Genomic DNA, 23,509 nt, shown 5'->3' on the forward strand with positions numbered 1-23,509 from the left:
GGGAGGAAGAACGAATTCAAGAGAAGTCTTCGACTAGGTAGCGTCTGGTTTACTTCTGTTGAAGCATCAGCAAGGACTTCTGATATCAGGTTCTGAGTCGCCGACAGGGGTTGTTCTGCAGCCTTCCTCTTGAGCGTTGTAAGGAGTTCGAGTCTCAGTGGGGTAGCCGAATCTGGTTTACGTCCAATGGAAAGAGTGTTGTCTGTGAGAGCGAGGTAACAGTGGCAGGGACATTTAAGAGTTTTGTTCTTCTGGCAACGCCAAGCAGAGGAGAGGACGCTGTCATCAGATTTCTTCCTGGTGTAGATATATCTGTCAGAATCAAGCACTTGTTGACATCCTTGATCCTCTGAAACCATTTAGGAACTTGGAGAAGGTAGGCATGACTGTTGATAGAATGCGACCTTCTATCTTCCAGTATATATACCTAAGAACACTTGATCGGCTCACTCCCCTTACATGCCTTTGGCAAGTACGTCTCACATCCCTTGATACGAGAACCCCCCCTTAAGCAAGAGCTCCCGTCCCTTATGTGGTCTACGAGTCGAGCAGTCAGATCATGTTTACTTCTTAATGTACAGCTATGATTTACAGAATTTACATGTGAACTCTACCCCAGATCTAGCCCATTTATGTGTCAATTATATTCAATCCATGAATCAGTGAATCACATCACTAATTATACGTCACTAATTAGTGATGTGATCTGACCCCTCTTGGGGGCCGGATCAGTTTTCTGACCCAAGGTCTCCCAGTGGCTCCCACTGTCCTAATCCTGATTTGATCCATTGAGATCCGATCCATCGATACGTGATTGACTATTTGAGGACAGGATCGTGCTAGCCGTACACTAACAAGCTGTAACAGGCTGTCGATCACATCACAGCCTACAGTGCATATAAGAGAGCGGTATGGGAATCAGTTATCGCAATCCAAAAACGCAACCAATCTTCAGTTTACCCCTCGACGCAAGCAAGGCTCGAAGGACCATGTCCTGAACTGATTTATATATAACATTCGTCCAATATATCGACATCAAATGAAAATAAACTATGGTAGAGTTCAGCTCAGATCATATATCAAATTGGAAATGTTACGTATACAAAGTAGCTAGTAACAGTTCAGATCATGTCTCTAATTGGAAATGTGTCGTATTGAAATTATATCACAATTCCGGACATATGTCTTTTTTTCTGATAACTTGAGTCGGACAATAGTCGCTGTCGGACAGATGTCTTGTTACCGTAGCTAATTCTTTCCAAATTTGCGATTTCATTGGAATACATTTTTAGTTAGGGCAAGAGTTGATTTTTCTGTGAACAAATTCGTAACAAAGGTTTGTCTACTGGAATGTGTTGTCCATAGTCCCAGGAACCACCAAAAAAAACCGTCCAGCTGAAACTTTTGGGCAAAAATTTTTATAGTAATTTTTCTCCAGGAACCCATACGCCCCACCCCTAATATTGGTTATTCGGCTCCCGAAGGTCTTGAGATCTCCATAGGGGGTGCAAAATGACCGCAATGGCCACATTATGGCAGGCGAATGATAGTTTCAGAACAATTGGGGCTTTATTTTTCGAAATAAATGGAATTTTTCTCAATTTTTCTCAATTTTATTGAAATTTCGAAAAAAATACACCAAATTATTTTTAACGCTTATTTCAAATCTTACTCGGGAAATAACTTCAATTAACAAATATCAAGGTTAACTAACAAACAACAGATTATTGACCAACCCCCAGACAGCTATTCGACGGTACATGCTACTCTGGTTGAATGTCTTTAAAAGTTATCCTACAGTGAGCCGATGATAATCACATTCGATTTGCCATTATGGTTTAAGGCCACCCGAATAGTACTGGAAACTGGGATGCCTATTGTGGTCAGGGTTGAGGGCTTCCACAGTCTCACGAGTTTTCTTGGCTGCATAGGCTATATAATGGCAGACTCGGGTTTAGAGGAGCTCATCAAACTCGTGTATCCTGGAGACGTCACGCATATATCGGATGGAGGATCTTACTATAAAGCGTTGAGAGCCCACTTTCTGATCGACGCCGCTCTTTGTTGTTTCATTATAGAGGAAGAAGTTTACGACGATGAACTAGTAGACTTGGAAGGTTACATCAACAAATGTGTGAACGAAAATATAGGTGTTAACTTTAAGACTAAATCTATTCAGGATCTATCAGAGAAAATAACTCTGCTTCTAAAGAACCTGTTTTCAAACAGTAGAACAGCAGCTCTATGGGTTACTTACCACAACATGATAACACTAGTAAAGGACTTCATAAGAGCAGAGAGGTTGCACGACTACAATATGCATTTATCAGCAGTAGCTTTGATGCTGCCCTACTTCGCAGCAGCTGGGAGGGGACAGTATGCAAAAGCTTTAAGACTGTATTTGGAGCAGGATGCTATTTTTAAAGTCAAGTATGGGGCGCTTTAAAAGACCTTTAAAGTAACTGGGCTTCACACGGTTTGTTACAACGACCACGAGTGGGCCGGAGTGTGGACTGACCTCTCCATAGAGCAGAGTCTTATGAGGGCAGCTAAATCTAGTGGTGGATTAACAAGTGGAAGGATGCGTAATCGTGAGTCCGCTCACAAGTTATGGGTGGCCACCCTGAATCAGATGGCTTTAATAAATCAGTTTTTGGAGATTCATTAGCTAATTCATCGAAGCGAGGAGTACCAACTAAAGCTGCCATCCACTCAGATCTTACCAAGTCATCAATCAAGAAAAACTGTGATGTATTTGGAAAATTATTAACTTGGTTTAAAGTTACTGTCGACTTTACAGAATCCGAAGATAAGACTAAGTTAATATCTTTTTCGACTGGTCTTATATCACAGCCTGGGAACGATGAGGTGAATCCCGAGGAATGTTTGGCCGTTGGGGCTGTCCTTCAACGTGAGCTAGATGGGTTGACATTCATCGATAAGATAAGTGTCAAAGGTAAAGTAAAGAACTTGACACAACTAAGAAAGCAGGTTAAAGTGAATAATAAAAGCGTTGCAGTCGATCCGTTGAAGTGTTTTAACCGTCTAGTCTTGGTTGCTGATAGAGAGACTTCAATAGAGGAATGCCTAACATACGAGTTAACTGTGGTGCCGATGAGCTTATTTGATCAATATCAGATGATGAGGAAATCTAATAAGGCTGCTCTTGGTATAAACCAATCTACACTTAAATTTTGCAGCTTCACGATCCCACTAGTCATTGATGGAGGTTGGCTAATTCACCAACTAAGCTCATTTAAAGGGTGGGACAATTATGGTGAGGTAGCAATGGAGTACTTGAAGCTTATCCCTAAAAATCGGGAAGTTATACTGTGATTTTTGATGGATATGAGCCTTCTACTAAAGATCACGAGCACAAGAGGAGAGTAAAAGCGTTCTGTGCTAATATTGCTGTAAAGAAATCCACCTTTTGTACTGTCACCAAAACAACATTTCTGAGCAACAACAATAACAAAAAAGAACTGATCGACCTTATATCTCAAGCATTTTTACTGTAAATGGTATTGAAGTGATCAGAGCTTGTAACGATGCTGATACTTTAATTGCAAAGAAAACATTGGAAATGTCATTCCTTGGCGATGTTGAATTGAAGGCAGAGGATACCGATATAGTTCAAGTCTATTAGTACATCATTTCAACAGTGACCATCACAATGATATTTATCTAACAACGAAGAAGGGTAAATATTCAATCAAAGAAATATCAAGTCATCTAGATCATAAAGAAAAGGAGATACTTCTTCTAATTCATAGTATTTCAGGTTGTGATAGCGTCAGTGGACTGTTTGGTTTTAGCAAGGTTAAAGTGCTAAAGAAAGCTCTCACCTTTGATGAGCAAGTTCAGTTGGCAACATTACTTTCGGTGAGAGAATCAAAAGAAAATATTATTGAGGCAGGCCTCTGTTTCTTGCAGTACATTTATGGTGACAAGAAAAAGACTCTTTCTGCTTTGAGATTCCTAGCATACAATAGGATGGTAGCGAAAAAGAGTCTCAATCCGAATAGGCTACCTCCAACAATAGCTTCAGCAACGGAGCACATCCTTAGAGCTTACTTACAGTACCATAACTGAGTCATGCTTAACGCTGACAGTCTGAATCCCCTTGACTACGGCTGGAAATTGGCTCCTGGTGGCACTTACGAACCAGTTGCACCAGAGTCTATTTTGAACCTTATATGTTGTAACTGTTCTGTCGATGTGGAAAAGGCCTGTTTGACTTTCAGATGTTCATGTAGGAAATATGGCTTCAATTGTTTGCCAGCTTGTGGACGATGCCATGGTATGAACTGCACAAACATTAGACATGATGAACCTGAAGAACAAGCGAATTTTGATTAATATTAACTGTGTATTAATAATTGTCATGGTACTTACTGAGAATACACATTTTAGACTAACTGTATTTGTTATTTGTAGATAAGTTTTTAAATAGATTTGAAATAAGCGTTAAAAATAATTTGGTGTATTTTTTTTCGAAATTTCAATAAAATTGAGAAAAATTCGAAAAATTCCATTTATTTCGAAAAATAAAGCTCCAATCGTTCTGAAACTATCATTCGCCTGCCATAATGTGGCCATTGCGGTCATTTTTCACCCCCTATGGAGATCTCAAGACCTTCGGGAGCCGAATAACCAATATTAGGGGTGGGGCGTATGGGTTCCTGGAGAAAAATGACTATAAAAATTTTTGCCCAAAAGTTTCAGCTGGACGGTTTTTTTTTGTGGTTCCTGGGACCATGGACAACACATTCCTGTAGACAAACCTTTGTTACGAATTTGTTCACAGATTGACCCATAAACAGCAATTCTTGCCCTAACTATTTAGTAAGGTCCGGGATTAGAAGTCGGTAAATGTAGCTTCGCTGACTCACAATCTGCGACGTCGTCGTGACTTTAATTTCCGCTCACTGAAGCACATCTCACAAAACTTGCTACCTATATTCAGTTAAGCTGTATGTTGCCAACTTATAACCTCTGATCCTACAAGCTTTCTTTGATAGTATAGTAGCTAACTTTGAAATAGAAAATCTTCTGCCTTATGCCTTGCAGTTGCACGGTAAACCGAGATTAAGAGTGTAGCGTAGGAGCGACACAATCGCCCGTGTCGCTCCTGCACTGCACACACTCACACTAACCTGGAGGGGGATATTTAAAACATACAAGTGATATGAAAGGATTTTATTAGCAGGAGCTTTCAAAATACTTGTGTAAATTGTCTTCAGCTCACACTGCACACTAAGCTCGCTCCTGATCAACCGAGCACTTTATGTCCTTATTAGCACAAAAGAGTATCTCTCGCATCATTTCAGTGTCAATGTTTAACTATACTCACAACCGCAATTAAAATTAAATACATTTATTGTGAAAATATTATTAGTTCCACTATTCTCCCCTAACTTCCCAGTTCATCCGATCGGGCAGTAGTAAAGAACAAAATGTATCTTACGCATATTAAATATTAGCACGATCAAGTGATAGGGGCTGAAATATATCATTTGCTGTTTTACGTAACAGATTAGTAGATTACATTTACAGATGAGTAAATATGTCAATGACAACATGTACTTTTTCAGCATCCGGTCGGAGTTGGGCCTGCAGGAATGAACCCGTTTCTTACTGATTACGAAGTCAATGTTGGGACTGCAAGATCTAACCTGTTTCTTACTGATCACGAAGTCAATGTTGGGACTGAAAGATCTAACCTATTTCTTACTGATCGCGAAGTGATTGTTGCGGCCGGATGGATTGGTTGTCGGTCACCGGATTGTTATATGTTATATGTTATGCAAATGAATCCGTTTCTTGCGGATCACGAAGTGTGATGTAATCTCGTTATCATTTATACTTTCAATCTGTAATCTTCCGTAATCATTTCTATGAAATTGTCTTTAGTTATTTAGTACATATTATTTGTTTATGTACGAAATTGTTTTTAGCATTCATGACAGAATCATTTGAAAATTATTTACATGCAATTCAAATTGTAAAACTATCTCTACTATAATTCTAGAATTATCTTTGTACATTGTACGACCGTCCACGTGAAAGTTGTTAAAACGACATTTTTATCGGTTTTGTGGTAATTATACGTTGTGGTAATTATACGTTGTGTTCATTGCGAGCTATATTTTAATGGGCTGTATACTCGGTCGTGACAGATATTTTTTGATGCGATAAAAACTGACTAAAAAGAATACTATTAGCTTCCTTTGTGTGACCACGGGCTTTTTAGTTTCTTTATAATATACAAAGAATACTTATATTTTTATGTAATCCTGTTGTAATTCAAATTGTATTTCAATCGTAGGATTTTTAAAATTTCTAATTTCTTATTGTACCACAATTCCTGTATTTCTGATTTCATCGTCTAAAAACTTCTTGGAATAGACATAAACCCTCAAATAGATACCAATCATCGCACACGATGTACGTGCACCCGGGGTTAAATACGACGCTATTGTCAGCACTGCGCGCGCGCACACGTACCATCTTATGTGTGCTGATCTGTATGTGCCTATCCTACTTGTGAAACAAGCGCGTCACGCAGTACGCGTAGGCACATGGCTATGTGAAACTTCTGAGTCATCAACTTTTCTTTCGGGAACCCCTTCAAGGACATCGTCGAAGGGGAGTACTACACTGCACCTTACATATATTGACATTTAACGGGTGATACTCGTAAAATATTTGTTGACCTACGTTGCATGCCACTTTGTGCGCGTGAAGCGCGCGCCGCCGAAGGCGGAAAATATCTTTGATATTTGGATACGAAACATATATCAAAATATTTGTTCTTGAGTGACGATGTCAATCCTTCGCATTTCGCCGATCTGCTTAAGATCTGTGGTTGCGAGAAGCATTATTTGATGCGCGCACGACCCAGTAGTGCATCGCGCTACAATATTTGTTCCAAATTGAGGAGTCCAAATCGGCGCGCGTCCTGGTAGGTTATAAACCTACAAATTGACATCCTTCGGAAGGACACGGAGCTTGACGTCAGCATGAGCAATTAGGAAATTAACAAATTCATGCTGGATAGACAGATTTGGAAAAAAACTATCTCTGTTCGGACGTTGAAGCCGCCCTAAGTCTAGTCGAGTCGGATAATTATAAGTCTTAACGGGTGATACTCGTAAAATATTTGTTCCATTTTCCCATTATTACCGCTGACGAGTCCAATTCGGCGCGCGTCCTGGTATGTTATAAACCTACAAGATCAAAGATAAGTCGAGTAATTATTTTGCACTCAGTTGAAGCCATGCCCTCAACTCCTCAGTGAATTACATAGAATCCTGTCTTAGCAAAAAACTGCATGTACTTGGAATATTTATTGATCTATCTAAAGCGTTTGACACGATCTCACATGAAAAACTACTTAATAAACTAGACAACTATGGAATACGTGGAAACGCCAATAGACTCATCGCTAGTTATCTCTCTAATAGATATCAATATGTCTCTGTACTGGGCGAAGAGTCTGACAAGCTGCCTGTTCTCTTTGGAGTTCCCCAAGGCTCTTGTCTCGGACCCTTGCTATTTATAATATATGTTAACGACTTATTTAGAACAACTGATCTGGGCAAGTTCATACTATTTGCAGATGACACAAACATATTCGTAGTAGATGAATGTAGAAAAAAACTGTATGAAAGAGCAAACGAAATTCTCCGTTTGTTACACCAGTACATGAAATGCAATCTATTACATATAAATATAAAGAAATGCTGCTACATTCACTTCAATCTGTCACGTACAGCTACTGATAATGAGGCAGTTAACGAATCAGAATATATACTAACTCTGAATAATACGGTAATAAAGCAAGTTAGAGAGACCAAGTTTTTAGGTGTTATTATTGACGAAAAGCTAAAATGGGATGTCCAAATAAGAAGAAAACAACAATTTCAAGAAAACAACAATTTTATTTAGTATCAATTAAAGCAGACAAAAGTATATTTTCTATATATATAACTAGCACGAACTTTAGATCAGATATCTTAGGGGACTTGGAGTAGCAAGAGATTGACTAGAAGGTATATACCTTTTACAAAGATACGTCGAGAAGAATCCAGGGTGATACAGGATCGGAGAGTGCAGACCAAAAGTTTACGCACCCACCTTTGCCTCCTGAGTTCTTGGTTGGATAGAAATTTAAGCAAACTTGGTCGTTTATACTCCAAGTCCCTTTCTTAAAAGAAGTAGTATTAACTATGTCTAGAGTTAGCTTCGTTCAATAATAACAATATCAATATAATCAATATCAATACCAGATAAACCTACCGAATAAATTATTAAATATCAATCAATTAATTCATTCCGATAAAAAATTTTATAAATTTAGATATTTAGTATCTAAAAACATTACAACAGATGGTTTTTTTTTTTTTTTTTTTTTTTTTTTTTTTTTTTTTTTTTTTTTTTTTTTTTTTTTTTGTCGCGACACCCACTGACCACCGTCATATAGAGGTGGCGACCCTCCACTTGGGGAGCGTCCTACTGGAGTCCATCCATCTGCATTAAGCCCCTTCCCTGAGGGCCACTGGATGATAATACCTGCCAAGGTATCAGCCGAATCGGGGTTGCACCTCCGGAGATTTACTAACTTGGTCCCTAGGGAAGTTCTGGGTGGTTACCCTGGCCGCTCAACACCATGAAAGGATGACGCCCGTGCTGAGTAATGCTGGCTCTTGAGACTTGGTGAGACGTAGGTTGCTAATGGCGGTTGCGGGTGTGCTAACGTTTGGATAGTGTGTTAGGTGGTGGGGAACTGTATTGATACTATCTGCCTTTTGGTGGCTGAGCTAAAACGTGAGGGTTTGTGACGTCACGTGAGGTGGACTCTCACTCAGTCCAGAAATAACAGGAGCAGGGATCATATTGTACGACACAGGAAATACAGGTTCTGATCCAGGGTCCATTTATGCCATTACACACATTACACACGTTTGGTGTGGTAACTGGTGTGGTAACTACTATACATTACTCCCATAACACTCCCACAATGTAGCGATACTCCCATTGCACTCCCACATTGTAGCGATACTCCCATTACACTCCCACAATGTAGCGATACTCCCATAACACTCCCACATTGTAGCGATACTCCCATTACACTCCCACAATGTAGCGATACTCCCATTACACTCCCATATTGTAGCGATACTCCCATTACACTCCCACATTGTAGCGATACTCCCATTACACTCCCATATTGTAGCGATACTCCCATTATACTCCCACATTGTAGCGATACTCCCATTACACTCCCACATTGTAGCGATACTCCCATTACACTCCCATATTGTAGCGATACTCCCATTACACTCCCATATTGTAGCGATACTCCCATTACACTCCCACATTGTAGCGATACTCCCATTACACTCCCATATTGTAGCGATACTCCCATTACACTCCCACATTGTAGCGATACTCCCATTACACTCCCATATTGTAGCGATACTCCCATTACACTCCCACATTGTAGCGATACTCCCATTACACTCTCCGAGGGGGCGGCAAATTTGCAAACAGGGGGGCAGCAAAACCCAGCGGGCTAATTAATGTAGAGACTGGCAAGCAGAACGGCTATATTAACAAGTGGTTTAATCCGGTTTGGCTTGTCATGATCGAAATACCGCACCGCGGCGTGAGGTTAGTGTCACGTGGGAGTCAGGTGAGTGTTATTGGTACTAGCGGGAAGCAGTTCTGTGCGCGCACCCGCTGTTTATGACTGCGCGCCAATCTTTGCTTATATCTGGGGCGTTAGTCGATCGTTGCCGGTAGAGTCCTGGTACATAAGGGGGCCCACTAGCGCTGTCGGCTCTATAGTAACCCGAGGAGCTGGCGTATTCAAGGCCCACCATGGCTTTTGCGAGTTGCCTCGTGAGTTAAACTGGTGTATTCATAGCCCACCATGGCATTGCGAGTCCCCTCGCTAGGCACAAGATTCTTTTATAGACACTAATGCTGCCTCGCCACAAAGTGCAATGCGGACAGACATGAGCCCTGGAAGAACCAGTAAAACCTGACAAGGATTCTCACCCAACAGATGGTTAAAAAGCGCCCAAAATCGATTTGAAAGATTTTCTGTCTATAGTACAATCATGATAGTAATAGTAAGTGTGCGCCGCTGCAATTAGACTTGATTACTGCAATTTAAAATTGTTTGGAGTCCAAGTATCTTTTAAGTCAGCTGCCTGTGCTTGTATTAATAGTGCTTTTGTTCTCAGTTTTATCAAGCTAATGGACGTTTCTAAGCAATTGCTTGAAGTTAAAATTTTTTTATGAACAGCGTTCCAAAGCTTGGCTGCATTAAACAAAAAGGTATTTGATTTATTTAGGAGAATAACCGTGAGACTCGTTGCACGGTTTGAAATGTTGATAGTCTCATAAAGGGAGTATGGGCAGTGGTACTTGATAATCTTAGAAAATTCTAAGATGCAGTGATATTTGTACAAGTTTTGAGCCGTAAGTATTTTTAATCTATTAAAAATGGGTTTTGTATGTTCCTTTTCAAAGTGTTTATGGTCTAGTTTTTGCATACCGTATGGTCTAGTAGGTGCACATGTTGATTGTTTATCTAAATATGAGTCAAGGTCGCCAAAAAGGATCCTTATACAGTGCTTCTGTGTGATTAAAAGACTATCATTGGACCGTTCTTTGAGGACAACACCCCACACACTTATACCGTAACTGAGATGTGATTCAAAAAGAGCATTATATATTTTCAAATATAGTTCAGAAGGTATCGAGTGCCGAATTCTGCAGATTGCACCAGTCATAGATCGCAGTTTTTTACGGATGTAGTGCATGTGGGCAATCCAGTTTAGCTTACTATCTATAACAACACCTAAGAATTTGGTATCCTTGACTTTAGTAATAACCTTACCATTGATGAATATTGATCTAGATTCATCTAGCAGGATAGCAAATGGTCTGGTCCGTGCACAGGTGTCATCATATTCAGAGGCAGGTTTAAAATGTATGTAGCAGCATTTGGACATGTTGATATGAAGTAGATTACATTTCATGTAAATCGAGACATGTTTAAGTACTAAGTTGGCTTTTTTGTATGTTGCTTCTCTAGATGGTCCTGATATGAAGATATTAGTGTCATCAGCATAAAGTACAAATTTCATCTCACTGTCTGAAAAGCAGTTTACTATATCGTTCATATACAATAGGAAGAGTAACGGCCCTAGAATTGACCCTTGTGGTACTCCAAATTTCACGTCCATTGTTTCTGATGGTACATCGTTATACATAACATACTGCTTTCTGTTAGTCAAATAGCTTTTTAGTAAGGTAAGTGCTGTGCCCCTAATACCGTAGGAATTTAATTTGCATAAAAGAATATCGTGATCAAGGGTGTCGAAGGCTTTGCTCAAGTCAATGAATATCCCTAGGACATGTTTATTGCTTGCCAGAGACTTAGTAACGGAGTCTATAGATTTGTGTAGAGCATGGGTGGTAGAATGGCCTTTTCTAAATCCAAACTGTGAGTCTGTTAGTACACCTTTAGATGTGAAGAAATTATAGAGGCGTTTATAAATAACCTTCTCGAAGATCTTTCCAAATAAAGGTAATATTGATACAGGCCGATAATTTTCAATGCATTCTTTATTGTCTTTCTTGTAAATAGGAATAACTTTACCAGTTTTAAAAATACTTGGGAATGTACCACTTTGTATACATGTGTTGTAAAGCCTAGCCAAAGTACCTGCAATGAGTTTTGCCGGTTTTTTACAACAACTACAGGTATGTCAATGGCCTTACCATTTTGAAAATCTCGGATCACCTCTATAATTTCTTCTTCATTAGTTTCTTCCAGGTATATGGAGTCAGATACCGAATTAGACATAAACTGAGCAAATGATTCTACTGGTTCCAGAGAAATACTATTGTTTGACAGTACATTTTTATTGAGATTACTTGCAAGAGATGTAAAATATTCACAGAATTTGTTAGCAATTATTCGTCTGCAAGTAACTCTCTGGCCATCTATGACAAAATCGTCTTTACATCTAGATATATTTTTGCCACGGAGTTCATTTATAATTTCCCAGGTCTTTTTTGAGTTCATGCTGTACTTCTCGAATTTTTGAGTATAGCACATAGCCTTTGCCATCTTTATTGAGCTCTTGAGAAACTTGTCGAATTCCTTGTAGTATATGTGCTTGTTTGGATCCCCATCAGGTAGTTTTAATGTACAAGTCTTCTTCCATTCGAAATACAACCTAGCTTTCTTGTCGATGGAGTTAATGAGGCCCTGGGTGATCCAAGGGTTGGTTATGCTGTTACGTTTAGTGGTTCTAGGAGTTAGAAGTTTGCAAGACAAATCTATCTTTTCTTGAAATAACTGCACGAAAGAGTCAAATGTGTTACAGCTGTGGTGGAACCTATCTATATCGTTTTCTATTTCAAGACAGAGCTTCTCTAAGTTAGCATTACTATAGTCGTAGTGTATAGTAATTTTGTCTGATGAATCAGGTGTTGGCACAGAGTCAGGGGAAAGTTCAATAAGAGTGAATATAGGGTGATGGTGGGAGATCTTGTCAGATAGAGCTCTTGTTGTTTTTATCTTTTGGTTAACTTTCTGTGATTGGACTCGGTATTTTCGTCCCAGCCGAGTGGGACGATGCTTGCTCGCCAGTTAAGCTATACTGCAGTAGATGACACTAATTTCTACAAACCACAAAATATTAAATATAAAATGTGTCCAGTATGGCGCAAATGCATAATTTGATAATTTCTCGACGCCGTCGTCGGGGTGAGAGTTATCTGAACCAACTGCATGCCCCTACGATTGCGTCACCACTGGTGAGCAAGCATTTGTTTGTTGTTTAGTTGTGTTGAAAGGGAACATTACTTGATTAATTCATCCATTCGGATTTTAATAACGATGAGCTATGATATACCGTTCATCTTAGACTAATGGATCAATCTTATTATATGATTAGATTTTATAAACGAACTTGGCATACAAAAGATTATAATGCGGAGGTTGGCTGGCTCTTCTATAATAAATACGACACTTCAATTTACAGAATGCTTGCTAGAGATAAGACAAAATATTATCAGACTATACATGCAGCATGAGTAACTGGTGGATAAGCCTTCGGTAAAAACGGATCCGGAAAAGTCAATGCGGCACTCGGGTCCTTGGTATTGTCGTCGGTATATTGTCCATTATCTACGTTCTGCTTTCGTAGTTTAAACAATAGTGAGTTCTAAATATACAGCTTTAAACCGATTAAGTATGAATGAATGAAATACCTGACAATCAGCACTCTTATAATCCAAAAGCATGAGTAACTCGTAGTGATGTATGATTTCTAGAAACTTTAAATTAATTTTGGCGCTCACAGGTCCTCATGAATGATTGCCGCATAAGGTTCTGTAAATGCGCAGGGCACCTTCAAGCTTAAATTATTCACCTTACTGAGGCAGTCAACCAACGCGTGGCTTTATTTTTATGATATGATATGTTTTGATTGTTATTAATAAATACCAAAATTTAAATTTGTTTTCCAAAAAAATTTGTTTTCCAATTTTCGACAAAAATTTTAACGGGCGATACTTGTAAAATATTTGATTTAAATATTACCGTGGACGAGTCCAAATCGGCGCGCGTCCTGGTAGGTTATAAACCTACAACAAAAATTGATCAACGAAGTCAACTCTTATAGTTGCAAAACAACAATCTTGTCGATGCGAAGCAATGCAAAATATATAAATATTTCGACAAAAGCTATATTCACGCAATTCAATTAATTGTGCTTTTTACGGAGAAAAAAGTGAAACTGTAAACAATAATATTTTTGAGCTTTTTTTTCTTCTTTCAAAATCAACGAGTGATACTCGTAAAATAGTTGTTTCAGTTTTAATACTTTCAACACTACTATATAACAAATAATTTTAGGTCCCAATGTCAAAGCGATAGAAGAGACTATGACGTGACCGTTTGTATCCTAAGCAACGCATCTACTTCCTGGGCTACAGTATTGACTTCGCCATTTTCTCCTCCCTCACCGCCATTTTCTCCTCCCTCTTCCTCACATCACTATGGATCTGAATTCTGTTACCAATGTTTTAAACTCGTTTTCATTAAATGAGCTGAAAGCTCTCAAGGCCAGTGTTGAGAATGTCATGAAACTTAAGAGAAATTCTGTTAAATGCGAGGACTTCTTGGAGTTGCATTCAGATTTTGTTCAGAACAAGAGTGTTCAACATGGCACGTTGATGTCTGAACTTGAAACACTTATGGCCAAGCAAACTGCTGTGAAAACTGCCACAAAGTGGCTCACTTCGACTGGAGAAGAATATGTATGGTCTTCCTCAAATGGACACACCACGACTAAGGAGCCAATCGATATTTTAAATTATCCTGGGATATCAGAGCTTATGCATGATATCAACTCCAAGTTTGGCTGCAAGCTAAACTCATGCCTAGCAAGCATGTACAAGTCTGGTTCTTGTGCAACTAGGTACCACAACGACGACGAGGTGTCTCTTGACCAGTCGCAAGGTATTTATGTAGTTTCATTTGGAGCTGAGAGGACCATCGACATAATTCCAGAAAATGGGGATAAGCGATGTAACAGTAAATGCTATATCACCCCAAAGGACTGTAGTTTGTATATTATGAAACCGGGGTGTCAGGAATATTGTCTTCACAAGGTTCGTGCAGAGAGCTCAGTTAAGGGGACTCGGTATAGCTTATCTTTTCGCTGCCAGATACCGAAGACAGATACAAATGTAGTCAAGGAGCAGATTGCCCGCACTACAATTCCTATGCCGCCCACCACCACCTCAACACCAACCCTTTACTACCGAAATACTCCAAGAAAACCGAAGAGCAGGAAAACCACTGTCCTGTTTGGTACGTCAATGACAAAATTCGTACGGACAAATAAGTTGGGATTCCGGGGAAGGAAAGTAATCAATGTGTCTCAAAGTGGTGCAAAAATTAGAGACATCACTGAAAACATTCATAATTTTCATAAAACTCATGCAGCTGCAGAAGCTGACGATATTGAAAAAATTATATTGAGTGTTGGTACAAATGACATTAAACATTCTAAGTATGGGGTTCAGTTCCTTAGGAAGTATCTCACTGAATTAATTGACACCACTAAGCAGTTATTTCCCGCTGCAATTATAATTATCCAATGTTGTCTTCCTATTAAATGTTTATATTCCTACATAGCAAAGAATGTTCTAGATTTTAATAATCTACTTAAAGACTTATGCCTAAATAATAATTGCGTGTTCTTAGACTGTTTCTCAGTCTTTTTAACTCGAGACTTTAGATCATGTAATGAACTTCTATACCATGATTGGCTTCATCTCAATATGAGAGGAGTAGGTTTACTGTCCACTTGGCTTAAGTTTGTTGTAAACGAACACAGTTTTGACAGGGTTGTAAATAATCTTCTGGGAATTTAAATCTTTGATCTTTTCTTCCATTTAATATTTTGATTAAGACGTTGCGCCTAAAATTAAAACTCAAACAAATCTCTGATTTAATCTTTTTCTCAATTTTATGCCTCCCATTTCAGGTACATTCGGTCACTGTCCATTTTCCAATATGTTAGACAATGAATCGTTTAGACTTAGAATAGGTCTTTTTGCATGCAAAAGGCCTCGTACACAGTCAAGAAATGCACTTATACATATCAACACGTTTATACCTAACAAAATTTACACATTTAAGTCTCCATACACCCCACACATCAACTACAATTATCATAATCATATGTTTCTCTTCTATTCTCTCATCATGACTTACTTTCTCCCAATTCTTCTCTCCACGGTTAGGTCCATGAACACCGTATTCCCCCTAGATTCTAATATTCATTCCTCTCTACTCCTTGACAGCCCACGTTATCTTATACCATTTCTTGCTTGCTCCCACATCAAACTTTTCTTTGTAATTATCTCCTCATGGTTTATAAGAAATGTTCTTCTCCCTGGTAAGATGAATAGAGTCAAGTATTCCAGCCGCCTCAGGCGTCTAGTCTCTTTATTCATTCTTTGGGTTTTCTCTCTTAACTTTCTTTTGATAACTCTTGTTAATCCTTCTATGCTTAATCCAGGTCCCAACTCCCTATGTGTACTCTACCAAAATGTCCAAGGTCTCATTCCTTTCAGTAACCTAAGCTCCTCCCATCCCCTTCTTGATGGTAATAAGATTTCCGAACTTCAATCCTTTGCTAACATAGAGCAGCCTGACATAATTGCCCTAAATGAGACTTGGCTCAAAAAATCTATTTCTAGCAACGAAATCTTTCCTTCTTCTCAATATGAAATCTTCCGCAATGACCGCACGAGAAAGACTCATCCTCAAGATCCTAATAACCCTAAAAAGTTTAGGGAAAATGGAGGTGGTGTTCTTTTGGCTGTTCGGTCTGATCTCGACGCCACTACAACCCGACTACCAGTTAGCCTAGGTGCAGAAATGCTTGCCGTTAAAATTTCTTTTCCTAACAAAGAGAGTATTGTAATCTGTACTTGTTATAGAGTAGGAACTCTTGGGTTACCTAATCATGATGTCATAGTTAGTTATATTCGCAAGCTAGTTTCCAAAAAGAATCCCCCTAAAATCTATGTTATTGGTGATTTTAATCTCCCCCATACAGACTGGCTATCTTCATCCAGTACCGTACCTATTGAGCAATCCTTCATAGATTCTTTCAGTGATCTTTCTCTCTCCCAGTTGATCACATCACCCACCCATAAAAGTGGTAATACATTAGACATTCTTCTCAGTAATTATGATAACACAATCGATAACTTGAATGTCTGTGATACTCATTCCGTGTGCAAATCTGATCATTTTCCTGTCACTTTTTCAATTAAAAGCTCCTTTTCCCGTAAGAAAACTCCTAAACGTAAAATCTATAATTTTAAGAAAGCAAACTGGGACATGATTAATCGTGAATTATGCTCGATTAATTGGCAAGTCCTAGAATGCCTAGATCCTGATTCGTCTTGGAAGTTAGTTAAAGACTGCATTATGAATTTAGTTGATATACATATTCCTAAAGTAATTATTAAATCAGAGTTCCAACCCCCGTGGTTCGATAGTGAACTTTTTTCTTCATGCCGTAAAAAAGATAGACTCAGAGCTAAATTTAAAATTTCTGGTTCTATTTCTGATGAGTTAAAGTTTGTTACTAGCCGTAAAGATTTTAAGAGGCTCTCATCAGCCAAAATAAGAGATAATCTTTTTAATAGTGATGATCCAGCGCTTATAACTAAGAAGTTTTGGTCACATGTTAAGTATAAATCTAACTCCTGCCGTATTCCTAATTGTGTTAGTTATTCTGGACAGCTTCGGTTCAATCCCAAAGATCAAGCTGAACTTTTCAATTCTTTCTTTTATAACCAGTTTTCGGATCCTTCACTTTATGACACTGACATCTCCTATGTCAATGATGTTGATTTTGATATTGACTTCGATCATCGGGATGTTCGTAAGCTTCTTTCAAATATTAATTCAAATAAAGCCCAGGGACCAGATGGCATACACGGTAAAATTCTAAAAAATTGTTCCGTAGGTTTAGCTTACCCTCTAACATGCATTTTTCGTGGATCCTACAACAGCGGCTACATTCCACAAGAATGGAAACTTGCAAATGTTGTCCCAATATTTAAGAAAGGTAAGAAAAGTGAGGTTGAAAACTATAGACCAATATCCCTTACTTGTTTAGTCATGAAAGTTTTTGAGCGCATTGTTAAACGTAAACTGCTTTCTTTGACAAGTACCCTTCTTGATCCCAGGCAGCATGGTTTTCTAGAGCACAAGTCATGCACAACCAATATGGTTGATTTTTGTGATAGCCTGGCATTGTCTCTTAACGAAAACATTATCAATCATGTTGTGTATTTTGATTTTGCTAAGGCATTTGATTCTGTAAATCATGATATCCTTCTTCATAAGCTAAAGACCTTATATAACATTGATGGTACACTTCTCAAATTTCTTACCAATTACCTTCAAGGCCGTTACCAAAGAGTGGTTATTGGTAATGAGATGTCATCTACCCTCTCAGTTAATTCTGGTGTCCCCCAGGGCTCTATCCTTGGTCCCTTACTTTTTGTATTGTTTATCAATGATATTCCTCTTGGCCTTTCGGATAATACTGATATTGTTTTGTATGCCGATGATACAAAAATCTGGCGTAAAATACATTCATCTTCTGATAATACCAATTTACAAATGGATATAGACTATCTCTCTGACTGGGCACTTAGAAACAAAATGCGATTCCATCCAGCAAAATGTAAAGTGCTTATTGTTTCAGGAAAACCATCTTTATCTCCTCCATTCGCATATAATCTTGATGGCTCTCCTCTTGTGTATGTAGAGTTAGAAAAAGATCTTGGTGTCGATGTTACTCCTAAGCTCAGTTGGAATAGTCAGTGCGACAGAATTTATACTAAGGCCTGCCAACAACTTGGTATGGTCAGAAGAGATGGCCATATTGTCATTGATCAGAAACGTCGCCGGGCGCTTTACCTCTCCCTGGTTCGTAGCCAATTCGAAAATTGTTCCATAATCTGGCGCCCTTGTAATAAATCACTTAGTGATAAATTAGAAAGTCTCCAAAAGAGAGCTATTAAATGGATTCTGTCTGAAGAGGGCCGCAGTTATCCACCTGAGCAATATGTCAAAAAGTGCAAGCTTGTCGACATTCTCCCTTTGTCTCAAAAGTTTGACTTGAATGATCTTATTTTTTTCCACAAAGTTCTGAACAATTTAATTCCTGTATGGCTGCCTCACTATCTCACTTTATATCAGGGCACTTCTCGACTAAGACGTTGCCACCTCGACAGTCTGTCTATTGTGTCATCAATTTTACCTAAGTTAAGTCAGAATTCACACACCTTATGTACCTCAAATAGCCCACTGGCAAAATCATTTTTCTACAGAACTCATATACTGTGGAATGGACTCCCTTTACAGGTAAGACAGATTGTGTCTACAAGTGTTTTCAAAGCTGAGGTCACTAAGCATCTATGGAAATGTTTATTGGATAGTGAAACAACAGCCTAGCCTAGTCTCTTTGCTCCCCATATTATTATTATTTTTGTTTTATTAATTTTTTTATCTACCTTCCTATACTTTCAACATCATATCACACTTCACCCGCACACCTCACACATTAATGACCATATCAGACCTGTATCTAATGTATCTGGAATTTGACGTATTGAAATACCAATTTTGACTATATATCCACAGTTATTCACCATGGATTTGTTTGTTATTAAATAGTTTTTCATAATTTTTTGGATTTAGATTAATTCGATGTAATGGGTCCAAGTTACTGCGGACATAGTTCACTATGTGTTTACCGTGTTTGGGTGCCCATCATATTTTACAGATGGGGGCAATATTTTGAACGATTCTATTTTATATTCATCTATTGCTGTACTCTGTAAAATTTGAAAAGTATTTAATAAAAAAAAAAAATATTAACAGGACCGTCGACGAGTCCAACTCGGCGCGCGTCCTGATAGGTTATAAACCTACAATTCCAAAAGTATTCCAAGTAATTTATAAAAATGATAAATGCATGTATTGACTTTAAATACAATCCAATGCAAAATATTTGTCATCAATTCATGAAGTTTGAACCAAGTAATTAAAACATGTGCAATTTGAGGAGTGTACTGCATTCTCAGGAAATATAAACCGCGCTTTTTCATAAATCAGAAATAATGTTTTTTACCTCAACTCAAAATTTAACCGCGGACGATGCATGCGAAGTGACGACGTCAGACGTCCTCCAACTTTATAGTCAGTGTTATAAGATACAAGCGCGAGCACAGAAATTTTGTCTCTGATTTTGATAAATTTGGTACCAAAAGTTGCCTCTAAGTGTGAATAATGCAAATTCACCGTGTAGCAAAATAACGTCGAGGTGTACAAGGATACAAGGATACAAGGATACAAAAGTGATAATTATTTTATTGAATTCACAATAGTTATAATTCTGATATAATTTAAGTTACACGCTTCTAATCATTTACAAATGTGTAGGGATAAAATAGAAATGTTATAATATAATGCTATTTTCTTTAAGTAAATCAAATTTGTATGGTTCATGCATGCATCGTGTATGTGGGCCTCCTGTGCATTGCAAGAGTGTAAAAAGGACGAAAAACATGTAATTTCTTGCTTAAAATGCATATAGCTCCTAAAATATCAAATATTTTGACAGGACAACTATTGTGATTGCAAAATTTTATGATTGAATTTAACTGAATATTACCATTTCAATTCGGTAACCTTGAATCTTTTTAATTCTGCATGACATTTGATTCTGGAGATTTATCCAGAAATTCATATTACAATATGATCACTACTAGTGACGTGTAACCCGTGCCTACGGCCGGGTCCCGGGACTTCACTATCGCAGTTAAAATGCAGTATAAACTTGCCAATTTTATTTGAAAACACGCTTTACATTTTCGTAGTTAAAACAGTGCGAATGTATGAACTCGCTCATTCCAAACAGACCACAATTTAATTCTGAGTGCACCTCACATATCTAATAGTAATACTTGATAGGCAATCTTGACTCTTGAGTTCCCTGCCAAATTACCTAATTATATAGCAAATCTATTATGAGGGGAGAGATAGAGGGAGAGTGATAGAGTACACACATACACACACTTTAGTATTTGGTTCACAAAATGATCAATTAAACCACTTACCACCGATCGATTTAAAAAAACCTTCATAATTTGGCTTCGTCAGAGTTTTCTCGGGCACTATACAGATAAAACCAGCCCCGTAACTCTTACCGTTTTCTTGATTAATTAATTTCCCACACATGCACAGACAGAGAGACAGACACACATCCTGGGATTATTAGTATTGATGATGTACATATAATGCATACCTAAACCAAAAGTGGTGCGAATTGTTGATTGGTTGGAGTGTTAAAAAATGTATTCTCATTTTCTTTTATGATGACATTTATACACTATCGAACCTCTTGGAATAGAGAAAAGATATTATTCTTTGACTTATTTATTGATACTAAATGCTTTTGCTTCAGTTTCTTTCTTTGCTTCAGGAGTATGTACAATAGAAACAGAACCAACAGGGGTGAAAATCGTGTCATCAGATTTAAGTGTACACTTCAAAACACTATTACTGATGTGTTACGCTCTAGAGGATGGCAGGAGGTTAAAGAAGAATCAGGTTTCCTGTCAAAAACGATTTATTAAACTCTTCGAATTGTACATGTCATTCTAATTAGAATTCTAATTAAATTTACACAGCAATACAATAAAAGTAATTGAAAGACGCTTCAAACTGCCATGCTGTGCAGGACATTCAAGTCATAAAATTGCTTCTTGTTTTCGTTTTTTCGTATAAGGTGTAAGTGATTTTGGTATAAATAAATACTCTGCAGGTGACTGGGACTTTTATTGGGCCGATGTTGGCTGGATGAGGGAAGTGTTTGATCACTGTTACATGGAGGAGCACATGAGACTTAATCATTTTCGAAACCATTATGAGTTGACTCGAAAAAATCTCATGGCTAAAAACTTGAAGCGGCTTAGAAAACAAATAGAACGAGACAGTGGAAAAATTGAAGCAGCAAAATGCGACTTTTTCCCAACAACTTTTGAGTTACCAGCTGATTACCATATTTTTGTTGAGGAATTCAAGCGTAGCCCAAATTCAACATGGATCATGAAACCTATAGCAAAATCACAGGGGAAAGGGATTTTCCTCTTTAGAAAGCTCAAGGATATCATGGAATGGAAAAAGGAAGATTCATGGAAGATAGACGGAACAAAGGATGACAGAGAGCCAGTTGAAAATTATGTTGTGCAGAGATATATTGATAATCCATACCTTATTGGAGGAAGAAAGTTCGATATCAGGTGTTATGTATTGGTAACTTCTTATATGCCACTCAAAGTGTGGCTATATCGCAGTGGCTTTGGAAGAATGTCAAACACTAGATACTCCTTAGACAGTATTGAAGATACATTTGTTCACTTGACTAATGTGGCGATACAGAAAACTGCTCCGGACTATGACCCAGAAAAAGGATGCAAGTGGTCTCTGATTCAACTTCGTATGTACCTCCTTGCTAAACATGGCCCTGAGGCTGTTGAAACTCTTTTCAGAGGTATGGATGATATTTTCATCAAAAGCTTACAAAGTACACAGAAAATTATGATAAATGACAAACATTGCTTTGAACTGTATGGTTATGATATTCTAATTGATGAATCATTAAAACCATGGCTTTTGGAGATAAATGCATCACCCTCCCTGACGGCATCCAACCAGCAAGACTACGATCTAAAGTTCAAACTGCTACATGACGTTCTAACAGTAATAGATATGGAGGGTAAATTATCTGGTAAAGAGAAGCAAGTAGGAGGGTTTGATCTCATGTGGAATGATGGACCAGTTCACTGTGAGGATTTGAGCATGGAAGGAGCACCCAACCCACCCTACACAACTAACACCATGTTAGGATGTTTCAACAACCGAGAGGAGAACTTGAAGAAGATGATGAGGAGTCATGGGTCGTCTAATAAAACTTGATGTTGTTTTGACGATGTTTTAGGCTGGACCAAAACGTATTTATTAGTAATATCAGATTAACTTAATTTTATTTCACAACTATAACTATGTTATACTTATAATATGGTGATTGGCGGTGCTGTGGTGTATTTTTATTCGGAAGATTTACCTTTTTGTTATAAATCAGTATGATCTCTCGCACCCCTTCTCCCTGAATCCTTTAAGCTTGAAGAGATTTCTCCAAAAAAACTGTCTACTATCTACACACAAGGGCCTATCATAGGCGATCAGTGCAGACTAAACCTGATTTTATTGTGATCATAGTACCTGACCCGTAATATGTGCTTTTAAATAATTAATTTAAAACCATAATTCTGAAAAATCCTTGACTCCAATTTTCAGACCCCAACATTCAGAACCATGTTCCCTTTAGCTTTGGGGGAGTTTGAGATATGCTCTTATAATTTTAATAAAATTTAGGTACCATAGTCGTTTATACATTTAATTATATTTTCAAATGTACAGTGTATAATGTATAAATACTAATTTAATTATAAATACAGATGTAATGTATATAAATTAATTAAATCAGATTAAAAGTCGTTCGTAAATACAGCAGTTACATGAACTATATAATGCGAAGAGACGGTACATATCCAATGTTATATATTATAGACTGGACTAAGTGCTTGTAATACATGTAAATTTACTACTTTATGAAGGTTGATCCTATTCGTTCCTGCAACATACATTGTATTATTATAATATGTACATATTTTATTTGTAGTTTGTCGTTTCAGTGGTATGATTTCAGAGCAGCAGGAAAGCTTTTTCTGTTGCGAGACAGTAGTCTCAAGTCACATTTGGAAATTCTCAACCTTGAATCTTGAACACATATCCTTACTAGAACTGGAATAA

At 38.0% G+C, this 23,509-nt stretch overlaps 4 protein-coding genes across 7 annotated transcripts in view; 3 read left to right on the forward strand and 1 right to left on the reverse strand.

Moving 5' to 3' along the window:
- LOC134814996 (RING finger protein 207-like) overlaps nucleotides 1-1,649 on the reverse strand; it is a 49,782-nt gene extending 48,133 nt beyond the window's left edge. The window contains exon 1 of the mRNA XM_063823404.1: nucleotides 1,638-1,649. The gene's annotated coding sequence lies outside the window, so the exon portion shown is untranslated. The remainder of the gene's footprint in view (nucleotides 1-1,637) is intronic.
- Nucleotides 1,650-4,477: 2,828 nt separating this feature from the next.
- LOC134816165 (sodium-dependent phosphate transport protein 2B-like) overlaps nucleotides 4,478-23,509 on the forward strand; it is a 131,845-nt gene continuing 112,813 nt past the window's right edge. The window contains exon 1 of the mRNA XM_063824937.1: nucleotides 4,478-4,483. The gene's annotated coding sequence lies outside the window, so the exon portion shown is untranslated. The remainder of the gene's footprint in view (nucleotides 4,484-23,509) is intronic.
- Nucleotides 13,915-23,509, forward strand: part of LOC134816162 (carnitine O-palmitoyltransferase 1, liver isoform-like) — a 40,014-nt gene continuing 30,419 nt past the window's right edge. For all 4 annotated transcript variants that reach the window (XM_063824931.1, XM_063824932.1, XM_063824933.1 and 1 more), the window contains exon 1: nucleotides 13,915-13,945. The gene's annotated coding sequence lies outside the window, so the exon portion shown is untranslated. The remainder of the gene's footprint in view (nucleotides 13,946-23,509) is intronic.
- LOC134816166 (probable tubulin polyglutamylase TTLL9) lies at nucleotides 20,162-23,375 on the forward strand. Its single transcript, XM_063824938.1, has 3 exons — nucleotides 20,162-20,201; nucleotides 21,117-21,244; nucleotides 21,459-23,375. Coding segments are annotated over exons 1-3 (1,284 nt in total). The 5' UTR covers nucleotides 20,162-20,199; the 3' UTR covers nucleotides 22,613-23,375.

This window comes from Bolinopsis microptera, chromosome 5 (genome assembly GCF_026151205.1).
Source record: "Bolinopsis microptera isolate Bmic1 chromosome 5, MBARI_Bmic_1.0, whole genome shotgun sequence".
Classification (NCBI taxonomy): Eukaryota; Metazoa; Ctenophora; class Tentaculata; order Lobata; family Bolinopsidae; genus Bolinopsis; species Bolinopsis microptera.

What these genes read in the sequence shown, in the direction of transcription:
- LOC134816166 (XM_063824938.1), top strand. An exon ending in GGAGGTTAAAGAAGAATCAG is followed by an intron (nt 21,245 to 21,458) that starts GTTTCCTGTCAA and finishes AATACTCTGCAG; the next exon opens with GTGACTGGGACTTTTATTGG.